This window comes from Leucoraja erinacea, chromosome 10, assembly GCF_028641065.1.
Source record: "Leucoraja erinacea ecotype New England chromosome 10, Leri_hhj_1, whole genome shotgun sequence".
Lineage (NCBI taxonomy): Eukaryota > Metazoa > Chordata > Chondrichthyes > Rajiformes > Rajidae > Leucoraja > Leucoraja erinaceus.
Window position 1 is genome coordinate 25,709,577 of NC_073386.1, and position 17,037 is coordinate 25,726,613.

General features: G+C 42.1%; 1 protein-coding gene across 1 annotated transcript in view; it reads left to right on the plus strand.

The window, feature by feature from the left end:
• The first annotated feature begins 247 nt into the window (after positions 1-247).
• Positions 248-17,037, plus strand: part of LOC129700936 (nardilysin-like) — a 77,502-nt gene continuing 60,712 nt past the window's right edge. Inside the window, 8 exon segments of the mRNA XM_055641777.1 lie at positions 248-630; positions 7,752-7,977; positions 9,564-9,645; positions 11,117-11,270; positions 13,614-13,684; positions 14,562-14,660; positions 14,760-14,882; positions 15,393-15,450. Of these exon segments, the coding sequence (XP_055497752.1) occupies positions 482-630; positions 7,752-7,977; positions 9,564-9,645; positions 11,117-11,270; positions 13,614-13,684; positions 14,562-14,660; positions 14,760-14,882; positions 15,393-15,450 (962 nt within the window). The 5' untranslated portion in view covers positions 248-481.

Consider the following 17,037-nt stretch of genomic DNA (forward strand, 5'->3'; position numbering starts at 1 on the left):
GGCCTACCTTTAAACTGTGCGCCACGATGCCGTTTCCCATTGAAGTCACTGAGCTCCGGTTGCCCGTTGCAACCTAACTTCATGGTTACCATTAATGATTGACGGGCGAGATAACCGCACGGATCTGGCGCTTTATACAAAAGCGCCAATCGGAACGAGGTGGGCGGGACCAGGCGGCTCCTGCTCGGCCGGTTTGAGTGAGAGCTGCAGACGGTTTGGCGATTCATGAAGACGGTGGGGTCAGCTAGGGGTCAGCAAGCGCCCTCTCCAGCTAGAGATCCCCATCCACGCCACATCCCATTCCCTGCACACTCGGCATTTATCTGTTCACCGCAGCGGAGCTGATTCGATTGTTTAAAGGGCCTTTTGCAGTATTTACGCCGCTTGCAGGTTTGGTTGGGCGGGGAGTTGCAGCGGGTGGCAGCGGGCCGCGGCGAGCGCATCCACCATCTCTCGCCGGGTTGGCTGGCGCGGCCTGGCAATGCCTGTCAGGAATAAATCCAAAACGGCCGCCAGGGATTCGGGCCAGAAGGTGGATCATGGATCGGAGGAGGAAGAGGATTCTAAACCCAACAATAACCGAGGCGATCCGGACATTGTCAAATCTCCCAGTGACCCTAAAGAGTACAGGTAAAGAGAGGCCGCGGCCATGTAGTCACATGTCGGGGGCTGTCTCGGCCGGAGCAAGGATGGGGAGAGGTTGGCCTGATGAAGTTCCAGAACATTTCCCCCTCTAGGAGGATGGGAAATTCACATGAAGAACGGGTTAAATCTAACTATTTACCGGGTGTAGCTTATACCCAATTAACCCAATATTCAAGGGTTTACATCCGATCGAAAAAAACAGACAGGTGGGCAGAGAGGGTGGGGTAGCTCTGTTGCCGGAGAGAAATGAAATTCAGTCCCTTGTGAGGGGTGACATAGAATCAGGAGATGTAGAGTCAGTATGGATAGAACTGAGAAATTGTAAGGGTGAAGATACTCTAATGGGAATTATCTACAGGCCCACAAACAGTAGCCTGGATATAGGGTGCAAGTTGAATCCAGAGTTAAAATTGGCACGTCGTAAAGGTAATGCTACGGTTGTTATGGGAGATTTCAATATGCAGGTAGACTGGGAAAATCAGGTTGGTACTGGACCCCAAGAAAGGGAGTTTGTGGAGTGCCTCTGCGATGGATTCTTAGAACAGCTGGTACTGGGGCCTCCCAGGGAGAAGGCAATTTTGGATTTAGTGTTGTGTAATGAACCAGATTTGATAAGGGAACGCGAGGTAAAGGAGCCATTCGGAGGTAGTAATCATAATATGATAAGTTTTATTCTACAATTTGAGCTGGCCAAAGTTGGCTGGAAAGATACCCTGGCAGGGATGACAGCGGAACACCAATGGCAGGTATTTCTGGGAATAATACAGAAGGTGCAGGATCAGTTCATTCCAAAGAGGAAGAAAGATTCCAAGGGGAGTAAGGGGTAACCGTGGCTGACAAGGAAGTCAAGGACAGTATTAATATAAAAGTAAGAAGTATAACATAGCAAAGATGAGCGGGAAGCCAGAGGATTGAGTAACTTTTAAAGAGCAACAGAAGATAACTAAAAAGGCAATACAGGGAGAAAAGACGAGGATAGTAAAAGCTTCTTTAGGTATGTGAAAAGGGAAAAATTAGTTAACACCAAAATTAGACCCTTGAAAACTGAAAAGGACAAATTTATTATGGGGAACAAGAAATGGCAGACGAGTTGAACAGGTACCTTGGATCCATCTTCTGTAAGGAGGGCACAAACAATCTCCCTGATATACCAGTGGCCAGAGGATTTAGGGTGATGGAGGAACTGAAGGAAATTCACATTAAGCAGGAAATGGTGTTGGGTAGATTGATGGGACTGAAGGCTGAGACACAAACTGCATTTCGTTGTCTCTACAGTATTTTGTTGTCTCTGTACTGTTCACTGACAATGACAATTAAAGTTGAATCTGAATCTGATAAATCCCAGGGCCTGATGGTCTGCATTCCAGGGTACTTAAGGAAGTGGCTATAGAAATCATGCACGCATTGGTGATCATTTTCCAATGTTCTATAGGTTCAGGATCAGTTCCTGTGGATTGGAGGGTAGCTAATGTAATCACACTTTTTAAGAAAGGCGGGAGAGAGAAAACGGGGAATTATAGACCAGTTAGCCTGACATTGGTGGTGGAGAAGATGCTGGAGTCGTGGTATTAAGAATAAAACATGGGGGCGCTGCAAGCCGGCGCCCTGTCAGCAGCGTGTCCGTTTTTTGCTACTTTTTTGTTTTTTTAGTATGTTTTAATATATGTTTTTAATGTTTCTTTCTGTGTTTTGTGTGGGGGGTGGTGTGGGGGGGTGAGGGGGAAACCGCTTTGGTCGCCTCCTCCACGGAGAGGCGACTTTTTCCAGGTCGCCTCCCCCGTGGCCTAACAACAAGGATCGGCGCGGCCTTTCCCGGAGACTTCAGCGGCGGGCGCAGCGTGGACTCTCGGCGTGGAGCGGGTGAGCCCTCGCTGGGGTTCGCCGGAGGGGAGCGCTCGGTTTTGCTGGCCCGCGGCAGCCGCGGTCTGCACAACTCCAGCTGGCGCGGCGTCTACAGCCCGTGATACATCGTGGGGGACCCGGGGGGAAGAAGAAGCTCTGAATGCCGGCCCGCGGCCAACTTCTACCGCGGGCCCGGCGTGAACTTACCATCATCCCTGGAGGGGAGCTTCGTCTGTCGGCCCTGTGGTCTGCGGTGCTTCTGGCTGTGGCGGGAACTTTAAATCTTCGACCGCCGGCTTGCGGCCTACACCAGCCTGAAGCCGGTGGGGAAGAGCCGATCCTGGACTTACCTGGACTTTTACCTTGTCCTTTATCATCTGGACGCCCGCAGCGACGGCTGCGGAGGGTTGAGGTCCCGACCACGGGGGAAAATGGAGGAGGACTGGCCAATTTCTGTGCCTTCCACCACAGTGATGAATGCTGTGTAGGACGCATCTTGCCTGAGTAACACCCAAACTGCAAAATGATTCACTACTAAGATAAACGAAGTTGTACAACTGTTTGTACAAATTGCATGTGTACGATAACAAATACATAAATTATATTTGTTAATTTAGGTGATTGAATAATGCTACTAAACTGTGCCTAATGACAATGTAATATTATATACGGATGCTTAAGGAGGAGCCATCCTGAACGGCTGCTAACCAGCAGCTGTCCGTTCAATTCACTATTTTAAATTAGTTTTTAGGAATTTTGTCCTATGTTGGGGAATTTGTCTTTTTTATGTGGGGGGGGAAGGGGGAAACTATTTTCTAGGTCCTACCTGGTCGGTGAGGCAGCTTTTTCCCACGGGCTGCACCGTCAATCCGTCCTTGCGGCCTGCCAGCGGGAGTGGAGCAGTGTTTTCCTGGCGGGGACCGCCCATCGCCTTTGGCTTTGGTGGCGGCTCAGCGCCGGAGCGCTATCGCGGAGCGGGGGCGATGCCTTGCCTGGGTCGCCACGCTGGATCGCCGCGCTGGAGCTGTTACAGTGCCGTGCTGAGACAGCCGTGATCAACACCGTCGAGCTGCAGGACTGTGGAGCGGCCAGCCGCGGGCAGCAGCGCCGACTTTAACATCGGGAGCCTCGGACCACCAAACGACGCGGCCCTGTCGGCTTCGGAATGCCACGGACTCCGGTAGGGAATCGGCCGTCCCAGCCACTGTGAGGACTCTCCCGACGCCGGAGCAACACCACCCGGCGAGAACGGCCAGGAACATCGGGCCTCTGTAGAGGCAACTGTGGAGGCCTCAATAGGCCTGACTGTGGGACAACTGAGGATGGGGACTGGACATTGTGCCTTCCCCCACAGTGGTAACCATTGTGGGGTGATGTTTTTTTGTGTGTAAATGATTATTTACTCTGTTATTCTGTGTCCAAGATGGCTGCCGGAAGGGAGAGTGTACACTGGCGCGCTTTAGCTGCCGCTGCTCTCTCTTCATATTGTGTTTTTGATTTTTGTCTTTGGATTGAATTCTGTCTTTAATTTGTGTACTGGTGATGCCTTTACTATTTATTTCATTCCGCTTACTCTATTTGCTAAATTTTGTAAAGTGTCCTTGAGACTCTTGAAAGGCGCCCATAAATAAAATTTATTATTATTATTAAGCACTATATAATCTTTGCATTTCTGGAATGTTAGTCAGTTCTTAGAACTTGCACCTCGGAGCTGTTGGCTTGTGTGGCGAGTGCTAAGAACTCTACAGCGCTGTAATAGAAATTGTTATGTTGTAACAAGTGTTTGTATTGATTTTTATTAAACTAAAGATTGACTTAAAAGAATCTGAATCCTCAGAGTCAATTATAAAAGATGAAATAGTGGCATATTTGGATAGCGGTAGCAGGATCGGTCCGAGTCAGCTTGGATTTACAGATTCAGATTCAGATTCAAACTTTATTGTCATTGTGCAGTGTACAGTACAGAGACAACGGAATGCAGTTAGCATCTCCCTAGAAGAGCGACATAGAATATGAGCAATAAATTTACGAAAGGGAAATTAAGCTTGACTAATCTGGAATTTTTTGAGGATGTAACTAGGAAAATGGACAAGGGAGAGCCAGTGGATGTAGTGTACCTGGACTCAGAAAGCATTTGATAAGGTCCCACATAGGAGATTAGAGGGCAAAATGAGAGCAGATAGGTTGCTGACATGGATAGAAAAAAAGTTGGCGGACAAATAATAGGGATTAAAGGGTCCATTTCAGAATGGCAGGTAGTGAATAGTGGGGTACCGCAAGGCTCGGTGCTGGGACTGCAACTATTTATAATATATATTAATTTATTTATTTTTGTCTTTTAACTATTCGTACTGTTATGTAAGGAATTGGATTGTTTTTTTATCGTTTTTATTTTATGCGTGAAATGTTTAAGTTTTTATGTGCGATGCTCCGGTATTCCCTGGGAAACGTCTTCTCATTTTGCACTCTACAACTGTTGCTTTGCAAGATGACAATATAGGATGATAATGATAATAATGATAATGATTTAGATGAAAGGATTAAAAGGAACATTAACAAATTTGCAAATGACACAAAGCTGGGTGGCAGTGTGAAATGTGAGGAGGATGCTATGAGGATGCAGGGTGACTTGGACAGGTTGGGTGAATGGGCAGATGCATGGCAGATGCAGTTTAATGTGGATAAATGTGAGGTTATCCAATTTGGTGGCGAAAACAGGAAGGCAGATTATTATCAAAATGGTGTCACGTTGGGTAAAGGGATCTGGGGGTCCTTGTTCATCAGTCACTGAAAGTAAACATGCAGGTACAGCAGAAGAAAGCGAATCGCATGTTGGCCTTCATAACAAGAGGAGTTGAGTATAGGAGCAAAGACGTCCTGCAGTTGTACAGAGCCCTAATGAGACCACACCTGGAGTATTGTGTGGCAGTTTAGTCTCCAAATTTGAGGAAGGACATTCTTGCTATTGAGGGAGTGCTGCGTCGGTTGACAAGGTTAATTCCCGGGATGGAGGGACTGTCATATCCTGAGAGAATGGAGTGGCTGAGCTTGTATACTCTGGAATTTAGAAGGATCAGAGGAGATCTTATTGAAACATATAAAATTATTAAGGATTTGGATACGCTAGAGGCAGGAAACATGTTCCCGATGTTGGGGGAGTCCAGAACCATGGGCCACAGTTTAAGAACAAGGGGTAAGCCATTTAGAATAGAGATGAGGAAATAGTTTTTCACATTCTCTGCCTCAGAGGGCGGTGGAGGCCGGTTCTCTGGATGCTTTTAAGAGAGTTAGATAGAGCTCTTAAAGATAGCGGAGTCAAGGGATATGGAGAGAAAGCAGGAACGGGGTACTGATTGTGGATGATCAGCAATGATCACGTTGAATACCGGTGCTAGCTCGAAGGGCCGAATGGCCTACTCCTGCACCTATTGTCTGTTGTCTATTGACCGACTTGATGATGGAGGTTACAATAATAAGACCGAGAAGAGCCTTCTTCCCCTTTTCTTTGGTAGATAGTTCTTATGGGGAAGTTTTATTATTTAGGACAGCAAAAAAACTATGCATTTTGCTGATTCCTTCCAGGAAATGTTTCATTCAGATTTTGTTCCATTCATTAATGGATTCATTCATTAATGAATTTGTGACCTCAGAACATTTAAGAATCGTGAAAACACTGAGACACAGGGACTGTCGTGTAAGTAATCACAATGTGATTTCCAAATAGTGATCCTGAACTGGGATGAGAAATATAAATTCTTTTTCACAGACATCAATTATCTGTATCAATATTTCCATATATGTATTGGTACCAATTCAGTTCCATTCGGCACCGGTGAGCCAAAGTGGCATTTTTATTTAGTATGATAAAGACTTTGTCTTAACAATGAATGAATGAATGAATACTTTTATTGGCTAAATATTCACATACAAGGAATTTGCCTTGGTGCTCTGCCCGCAAGTGACAACATGACATACAGTGACAATTAAGAATGATACATAAAACATTAAACATTAATAATAAAACATTATTGATTAAACTAGTGCATTAAATAAAATACCAGAGCAAAAGGAGGCTACAGATTTTTGGTTATTGAGTAGAGCTACTACTCGTGGAAAAAAGCTGTTTTTATGTCTGGCTTTGGCAGTCTGGAGTCGCCTTCCTAGAGGGAAGTGATTCAAAGAATTTGTGGCCAGGGTGAGAGGGGTCAGAGATGATCTTACCTGCTCGCTTCCTGGCCCTTGCAGTGTACAGTTCGTCAATGGAGGGAAGGTTGCAGCCAATAACCTTCTCAGCTGATCGGACGATTCGCTGTAGCCTCTGGATGTCGTGCTTGGTGGGTGAGCCAAACCAGACCATGATGGAGAAGGTGAGGACAGACTCTACGATGGCTGTATAGAATTGGACCGTCATTGCCTGTGGCAGATTGTGCTTCCTCAGCTGCCGCAGGAAGTACCTCTGTTGTGCCTTTTTGACCGTGGAGTCGATGGTAACCTCCACTTAAGGTCCCAGGAACCTAAAAGATTCCACAGATGTGACAATTATCAACTCTGCCGTGTGGAAGTGTATTTAGCCAAAATGAGATACAGAATTTATTTAGAAACTTGGATTATCAGCAAGACTATTTGAGAGAAACTGCATGAGTAAAATATCTACGGAAATATTGAAATAAACACATATTTGAAGGTTGTAGAAGTTGTGTGGTTAGCTAGATTGCTATTTACACATCTGCAAAAGTTGCCTATCCTAAATAAATATATTTTAATATTATAATATAAATTATATCAAGTCATGTATTTATTTGATGCAAGTGTGGAAAATTATTAAACACCAGGAACTACAGATGTTGGCTTAATAAAAAACACACAGAATGCTGGAGTAACTCAAGGAGGTTAGCTAGCATCTTTGTAGAACGTGGGTAGGCAATGCGTTGGGTTGGGGCCCTTTTTCAGACTGAAATAATATATTCTATGATCTTCAAGCATCATCCAAATATAAAAAAAACGTATTCTTGCTTTCAAAATCCCATCTCCATGCTCGTGCAATTCTGTCTTGTCTGGTTAAGCGTAAGGTTTCAGCACATGAATAGAAAAGGCTGTAACAATTATAAATGTGATGAAGCAGAATAAATAAATAAGAATAAATATTTTAAAACTATACAATATATTTATTGACATTTTACAATTTTTACATAGCTTATCCTTGTAACATGAAGTCCATTTTATATAAAAAGTAATTTGTTAAAAATGCTCTCAATGTTTTTCAGATATATCAAACTAGGAAATGGTTTAAATGTACTCTTAATCTCGGATATGTCCATTGGTAAGTCTGAAGTGGAAATGCAGGTTGAGGAAGAGGAAAGTGAGAGTGATGATGATGATGATTCTGAGAGTATGTCGAATGATGATTCCAATGAATATTCATCTGATGATTATGAAGACGATGATGATTCACAGCGCTATTGCAGTGGGAAAAAGAGATCAGAAAAGCAGGTAATGAATCTTTTACTTGTCTATTAAATGTTTGCTGCATAAACACTTGTCTCAATTGCCTGCCTCATGCCTTTCTTCAGCTTGAAAGTCAGATTCAGATTCAAACTTTATTGTCATTGTGCAGTGTACAGTACGGGGGGGGGGGTGCAGAGTTAAGTAATGTAACAGCTGCAGGGAAGAAGCTGTTCCTGGACTTGCTGGACTGGCAACGGAGAGACCTGTAGTGCCCCCCGGATGGGAGGACGGTAAACAGACTGTGGCTGGGGTGAGAGCAGTCCTTGATGATGCTGTGTGCCCTTCGCAGACATCGCTTGCTTTGGACAGACTCAATGGAGCGGAGTGAGGAACCGGTGATGCGTTGGGCAGTTTTCACCACCCTCTGCAGTGCTCTCCGGTCGGAGACAGAGCAGTTTCCATACTATACTGTGATACAGTGGTAAGGATGCTCTCGATGGTGTAGCGGTAGAAGTTCACCAGAATCTGAGGAGATAGATGGACCTTCTTTAGTCTCCTCAGGAAGAAGAGACGCTGGTGAGCCTTCTTGACCAGTGTTGAGGTATTGTGGGTCCAAGAGAGGTCATCGGAGATGTTGACCCCCAGAAACCTGAAGCTGAAGAAACGTTCCACCTCCGTCCGGTTAATATGGATGGGGATGTGCGTGCCGCCCCTAGAGCTTCTGAAGTCTACAATGAGCTCCTTGGTCTTCTTGGAGTTAAGTCATTGCTTAATATGTGTATTCTTTGATTTATAGAATTGTTTTCTTCATTCACCCCACAAAACAGGGTACATTGTTTTTACTTGGCACACCATTGTTTAATTGTCATTGGATTAAGGTTCTGGGAATTCAAATGAGTACCATTGACATGGAGATATTTTAGTAGCCTGAAAACCTTTATTTTTGAGATTAATTTTTGTTTCAGTGTTAAACCAAACAACTGCTCTGTCTCCGACCGGAAAGCACTGCAGAGGGTGGTGAAAATTGCTCAACGCATCACCGGTTCCTCGCACCCCTCCATTGAGTCTGTCCAAAGCAAGCGTTGTCTGTGGAGGGCGCTCAGCATCGCCAAAGACTGCTCTCACCCCAACCATGGACTGTTTACCCTCCTACCATCCGGGAGGCGCTACAGGTCTCTTCGTTGCCGGACCAGAAGGTCCAGGAACAGCTTCTTCCCTGCGGCTGTCACACTACTCAACAATGTACCTCGGTGATTGCCAATCACCCCCCCCCTCTCCCCCCCCCCGGACACTCCTCCCACAGGACAAAAGAAGTCTATGACTGTATGCATGTAAACAGATTTATTTATTGAAATCATATTCTATGTCGCTCTTCCAGGGAGATGCTAACTGCATTTCGTTGTCTCTGTACTGTACACTGACATTGACAATTAAAGTTGAATCTGAATCTGAAACTGGAGGAAGTCTCTAAGGCATCAGGCTTTGGTAGAAAATGTGAGATATCCATGTATTGTAGCAGCAATATATAGAATATCAATTGATTGATTGTTTGCTTATTATTATCCACAATGTAGGGGAATCTTTGACACTAGGGAATAGAAAACATTTCTAATGTATTTCATTGTTTGTAGTCAGCAGCTGCCCTTTGTGTGGGGATTGGAAGTTTTAGCGATCCTGATGACCTTCCAGGATTGGCACACTTTTTGGAACACAGTGAGTTAAGACTGTTTTATAATTTAGCTTTGGTAAATGTGAGAGTAAATCCTTAAATGTCATTCACATTGTGTATTCTTGTGATTTCTATTATAGTCAATACTGAAATTTGGGTTGCGCTGTACTTGATATATCATGAACTGAAGCAACTTGATTCTTTTGTGCAAAGTTAACTTTAGATGTTAGTGAATCTGGATGAATCTTACTGGTATATTTGGAAAAATAGAGGAAATATGATTTATAATTAATTGTTAATATTCAACTGGTGTGGACTTCAGTTAATTATTTTCTACTTTCTGCAGCTTGCTAACATTTGCAGTGCAAACATGAAGTTTGAAACTAAGTACTTGATGATGTTTGTTGATCTGTCAACCTCTTGCCCAACTTGCCTTTTGTCTTGCTGGAATGGTGATTTTGAGCTGCAGAATAGCCCCATTGTCGCTTGCCGTTAACTGAAACCCTCCCAGATTTCCGTGTTAGAACAACATTTTCTCCACCTGTAGCTATCATGCATTTTAGAATCACCTGTCTTATATTGGATCTTATAGAAACATATACAATTCTTCGGGCTAGATGCAGGAAAATGTTCCCGATATTGGGGGAGTCCAGAACCACGGGTCACAGTTTAAAAATAAAGGGTAGGCCATTTAGGACTGAGATGAGGACACTTTTTTTCACCCAGAGAGTTGTGAATCTGTGGAATTCTCTGCTACAGAAGGCATTTGAGGCCAATTCACTGGATGTTTTCAAAAGAGAGTTAGATGTAGCTCTTGGGGCTCGCAGAATCATGGGATTTGGGGAGAAAGCAGGAACGGGGTACTGATTTAGGATGATCAGCCATGATCATATTGAATGGTGGTGCTGGCTCCTGCACCTATTTTCTGTGTTTCTGTTTCTTCTGTTCCATCTTCGAAATTTACCTCTTTAATCCTCATTTTTGATCCTAATCACCTGTCATTCTATTGTTGTTCATTATTCTGTTATTTTCATTAAGAACCTTAAGGCATTTTCTGTAAAAGTGTCATTTTTGTGCAAGTCATTATGAAACACAGATAATAGAAAAAATGTTCCTGATGTAAATTATGGTATGCTGAATACTTAATTTCTCTGTCCTATATGGCATATTGATCTTGCATCTTTTGTACATTGACACTTTACATTCATTTCTGACATTGCGTTGACAGCAGTGAAAAAGTAATTTAGCTTTTGAGCAACATATTATCAGCACTATATAGCCATTCAGACTACCTCACTTTGCCAAGTGCTTTTAATATATAGATGTTGCTTCTTTTACAGTGGATATTATAAAGTCTGAATGTCAAAGTAAGCTAGAGAGAATTTAATTCGGTTCTGCTTTGAAATTTTATTTCTTTATCAAGAATGTTACTTTATAATTTGAATCAATTGTATTCATTTTTAGTTGTATTTTTATGACTATCTTGTTTTCTGCATGCATTTTTGTTTTTTGCAGTGGTCTTTATGGGGAGTGAAAAATATCCCGATGAAAATGGTTTTGATGCCTTCCTGAAAAAACATGGTGGTAGTGATAATGCATCAACTGATTGTGAACGCACTGTATTTCAGTTTGACATCCAGAGAAAGTACTTCAAGGCTGCCCTTGAAAGGTAAGCATATATTCTATAACTTATAAGCTTTTTTGATTTACTGTCTTATTGTTAGGCACAGATGTAATTGAAAAATCACAGATGCAATAACATCTGAAATGTAAAAAATAAATGCTTAGGGTGGCATGGTGGCGCAGCGGTAGAGTAGCTGCCTTAAACCAACAGAGATCCAGGTTTGATCCTGAATACGGGTGCTTGTCTGTATGGAGTTCGTACGTTCTCCCTGTGACCCGCGTGGGTTTTCTTCAAGATCTCTGGTTTCCTCCCACATTCCAAAGTTAATGTTTGCAGATTTGTTTGGTTAACTGGCTTGGTATTATTGTAAATTGTCCCTAGTGTATGTAGGATAGTGTTAGTGTGCAGGGATTGCTGGTCAGCATGGACTTGGTGGGCCGAAGGGCATTTTTCCGTTCTACCTCAAAACGAACTCAAAAACTAAATGCTGTAAGCAAGCAGTCAGCAGATCGGACGACACATGTAGAAAAATAATGTTTTGATTTGAAGACCTTCCATCAGAGTTGGAAAATGAGAGAAGAAGTTAGCTTTAAGTTGCAGAAAAGGTTTTGGGGGTTTTTTTGCCCAAGGAATTGGATATTGGAAGATGGTGGTAGATTTTAGTTTTATCTTTTCACAATTGAAATAATCCTGTTCATTTTGGGATCAGTTTAGATCTATTTTTGGGGGGGGGGGGGGGGGGAAACACTGACATTGTGCGTGGAATGAGAAGCGGAGATGATCGTTCTGATCAACAAGATTTTGATCAAAGGTCAACAACCTGAACAATGATCTGTTTTTCTCTAATCACAGATTCCACCTGACCCACTGTATATTCCTTGCATTTATGTTTTTATTTTAGATTTTCAGCATCTGCAAAACTTTTCTTTTGTTAGTTACCTCATAATCTTATCGGTCCAAAAACTATACTTTATGGCATGTTGATCAAAATGGATCATGGTAGCACCATTGTCGGATTTGTTTTAATCTGTATTCCACTCATTTTTATTTGCTTTTTTACATTTCCTATTTATCAGATGTTTTATTGTAACTCATTGATTCCATTAAAAAATACATTTCACTGTTGTAATTCAACTCTAGTCTGTGTATTTGTATCTCAAATTTTCAGTTATGCAAAATGCATTATCAGTATTAAATTTCATTTGTTATGTTAGACCAGTTTCATCTATAAAAGGGAGATTAAATTACATACTGGACTGGTCCTGCATATTCGGATTTGGCGTGTCTATATCCACAAAGATTTCTTCTTGGATAGAATTGGGTTGAAATTGGTATTTATTCTTCCTGGCTTTTGGGGTTTAAACTGGTGTTGTGTCACGCTGTGTGACTTCTCATTGAAACAGCACCAGAGATTTGGTTTGCATTTTCTTGTTGTAGCTGGCTGTTGCCTGAATCATTTTAACATGAAATCATTTTAAATATCCAAAGAGAGGACTGAAAAAAATACAGCACTCTTAATAAAATATGTAGGAGAAATTCTACGTGCCATAAGACATGCCATGCATGGAGTGGCCAACACAGTCTCTTTCTGCAAACAGTAAAAGTTTGATATCTGAGCAACAGCCTCCGACATCCAAACATTTAAAATATTTTAAAGCAATTTGAATTATTCTGAACAAATCAAAAACTTTGAAAAATGTAAATAAAAATATTAACCATGAAGGATGTAAAAGCTGCTCTAAAACAATTTTAAAACATTTAAACATTAAAATAAAAATACATTAAATAGTTTTAAACCTTGTTGGGAAGAGTTGGAAGTATTTTTCAACTAAAAACCTATCTACAGAATTTCTAAATCACAATTTTATTTTTTTACCTAAGCTTTTTTTGTCCAATTGTTCCCTTCAATCAATAGAACATTTCTTGTACCTCATTGGACCTGCTATACAGTACTCTACCAAATTCGTAATTAAAGTATGGAAATTTAATCTACGTTATGTATGTCAGGGTAAGCTTCATGAGGATAGACACATAATGCTGGAGTAACTCAGCGGGTCAGGCAGTATCTCCGGATAAAGACGATGAGTGGCGTTGCGGGTTGGGACCCTTTCCGACTGAAAGTAGGGGATGAGGGAGAGGAGGGTGAAGAGCTGGAGGCACAAGTCCAGCGTAAAACATGTTCTAGAGATGGAGAGGGGGAGCAATGAGAGAGGCTTTCGCATAACTTGTTGGTTAGTGGCAAATTGCTGCCAGAAATTGTTGATTTTCATGCAAGTGAAAATCTTGATTTTGGTGTAAGTTTCATGGAAAATCACAGTGAGCGCTAACAACTCTAGCATTGTTCAGCATCGTTACTAAGAATTCAGTCTCAATGTGCATTTTTTTCAGATGGGCACAATTCTTCATTGGCCCCTTAATGATCCAAGATACCATTGATCGGGAAGTGGAGGCTGTGGACAGTGGTAAAGTACCATTTCAATGTACATGTTTTTTCTAGTACCTTATGTTAATTCATAGAGCTAAAAGTAAGGTTTAACTATAACCTGCCCTTAAGTCTTAAGTCGAACAAAGTCTCATTAAGTATTACAGTCAAGGATGTGCCAGATGTCCTAAGGTGCATGAAAGTAGATAAATCTCATGGCTCTGAGCTGGTATATCCAAGGATACTGTTTGAAACTAGAAAATAAATTGCAGGCGCCCTGGTTGACATGTATTAATCATCATTAGACACGGATGAGGTGCTGGATCACTGGAGGAAGGGTGAGCCTAGAGGTATATAAGATCATGATGTGAGTAGATAGGGTAAATGGACAGTCTTTTATCCAGTATTAGGCAATCACCAACCAGAGGATGTGGGTTAAAGTTGAAATGGGGAAAAATTTAATAGGAATCTGAGGCGCAGCTTTTTCTATGTATATGGAAAACAATTTTTTTAGAATACATTTGGACAGGTTCATGGATAGGAAAGATTTAGAGGCGCATGTACCACATATGGGGATTTGGTCAATATAAGGTGGGGAATCTTTTTCCGGTGTACAATCATAGGCAAGACGTGGGCTCTAAGTTTTTTCCGTTTCTGTGTGTACTAATACGAATCATTACTAACTGCTGCTTGCTACAAGGCGCAGGAAAGAATTGAAGTCTTGCTATGTGCCCATCCTGTTAGGAAAATTTTTTGGGGTAAGATGTCCGTTTCAATGTGTGTACTAATTTTGCTTTTAATTCCATTGTAATCTATTTGTAATACCATTAGACTCTGAAGCATACTTTTTGCTAGACTTAGAGTTTTTGGAAGCATTATTCTTGCTATTACATGACTCTGACTGTCCAGCAAAGGGAAATTCATTGCTTATTATTTTGGATCCTACAATAGTGATTGACTATTAATGGAAGTACTTGCTAGACCTGGCCATCCTATGGGAAAATTCTTTTGGGGTAAGATGTCCGTTTTCGCATTACCTTGCTTATCCATCAAGAATATGTAAATTTTGCTTTTACATTCCATTGATTCATATCTATTTGTAATATTAACAGGAAATTCTCAGACTCTGAAGCATACACCAAAAGAGAAGAACATTGATACCTATGCTAGACTTAAAGAGTTTTGGAAGCGCCATTATTCTGCTCCCCCGGCGACTCTACCCCTGGCTGCGAGGCGCTCCAAATCCAGCGCGGCCCGCGGGCCGGACGTCCCAGCTCCGCGAATGTCGGGAGTCGGCGACATGACTCTGACTGTCCGCTGGATCAAAAGGTCCGACCCCGGCAACTTTATATTCATTGCTTTGCGCTGTGACGATGGATTTGGATCCTCGCACAATAGTGATTGACAACCTATTACAGCGCTGGAAGTTACTGCACAGTGATTTTATAATGTTCAATGCAACATGAATGGACTAGTAGTTTACCCCCCTTCAAAAAAGCCCTCCAAACTAACTGACTAACATTTAAGCAATGATTTACAGATGTTTAAGCGTCTCCCGTTAGGAGGCATACAGTAAACAAAATTAATAGATGTACATTTTCTGGAACACCGGATAAATGTTTTATAATGTTCATGAGTATATCAGTAATTTTGAATGTTCAATGTAAACTTTTGTTTCAGATAGTTTAGGTCAATATAGGATGAGATTGGTTGATGTAATACTTATTTCCTTCTAACAATTGCAGAAACCTTGGATACCTTAGAAGCATGGGTGAAAGAAATATTTTCTCAAATACCAAACAAGTAGGATGTTCTATATATTATTATTTCAAGCAACATTAATCTACTGCTAATAATTTAAAGAGAAAAATATGCATTTTTGCGTGTATTTTTCGTGTTTTTTCTGAAGATATTGGCTTCTTGATGAAGTGTGGTTCATAGAAACATAGAAAATATGTGCAGGAGGAGGCCATTCGGCCCTTCGAGCCAGCACCGCTATTCAATGTGATCATGGCTGATCATCCATAATCAGGAACCCGTGCCTGCCTTCTCTCCATACCCCTTGATTCCGCTAGCCCCAAGAGCTCTATCAAACTCTGTTTTTAAATTTGTCCATTTAAATGGCCTCCACTGCCTTCTGGGGCAGAGAATTCCACAAATTCACAACACTCTGATGAAAACATTTTTTTTTTTTCTCAACTCAGTTTTAAATGGCCTTCCCTTTATTCTTGGACTGTGGTTCCTGGTTCTGGACTTCCCCCAACTTTGGGAACATTTTTCCTGCATCTAGCTTGTCCAGTCATTTTATATTTCTATAAGATACCCTCTCATCCTTCAAAATTCCAGTGAATACAAGCCCAGTTTTTCCAATCTGTCCGCATATGACAGTCCCACCATCCCGGGAATTAACCTCGTGAGCCTACGCTGCACTGCCTCAATAGCAAGGATGTCCTTCCACAAATTAGGAGACCAAAACTGCACACAGTACTCCTGATGTGGTCTCACCTGGGCCCTGTACAACTGCAGAAGGACCTTTTTACTCAAATCCTCTCGTTATGAAGGCTAACATGCCATTAGCTTTCTTCACTGCCAGTGATTGGTGTACAAGGACACCCAGGTCTCGTTGCCCTTACCTTTTTCCTAATCTGACACCATTGAGATAATAATCTGCCTCCTTATTCTTGCCGCCAAAATGGATAACCTCACATTTATCCACATTATACTGCATCTGCCATGCATCTGCCCACTAGCTCAACCTGTCCAAGTCGCCCTGCAACCTCCTAGCATCCTATTCGCATTTCATACTGCCACTCAGCTTTGTGTCATCTGCAAATTTGCTTGTGTTGCTTTTAATTCCATCATCTAAATCATTAATATATATTGTAAATAATTGAGGCCCCAGCACCGAGCCTTGTGGCACTCCACTCGCCAACTGCCTGCCATTCTGACAGGAACCCGTTTCCTGTCTATCAACCAATTCTCTATCCATGTCAATACCCTACCCCCAATACCATGTTCTCTCATTTTGCCCACTAATCTCCTGTGTGGGATCTTATCAAAGGCTTTCTGAAAGGCCAGATACACTACATTCACTGGCTCTCCTTCATGCAATTTACATGTCACATCCTCAAAAAATTCCAGAAGATTAGTCAAGCAGGATTTCCCCTTCATAAATCCATGTTGACGGACCAATCCTTTTACTGTTATCCAAATGCGCTGTTATTACTTTAATAATTGGCGCCAGCATCTTCCCCACCACCGATGTCTGGCTACCTTGTCTGTAATTCTCCATTTTCTCGCTCGCTTCGTTCTTGAAAAGTGGGATAACATTAACTACCCTCCAATCTACAGGAACTGATCCTGAATCTATAGAACATTGGAAAATGATCT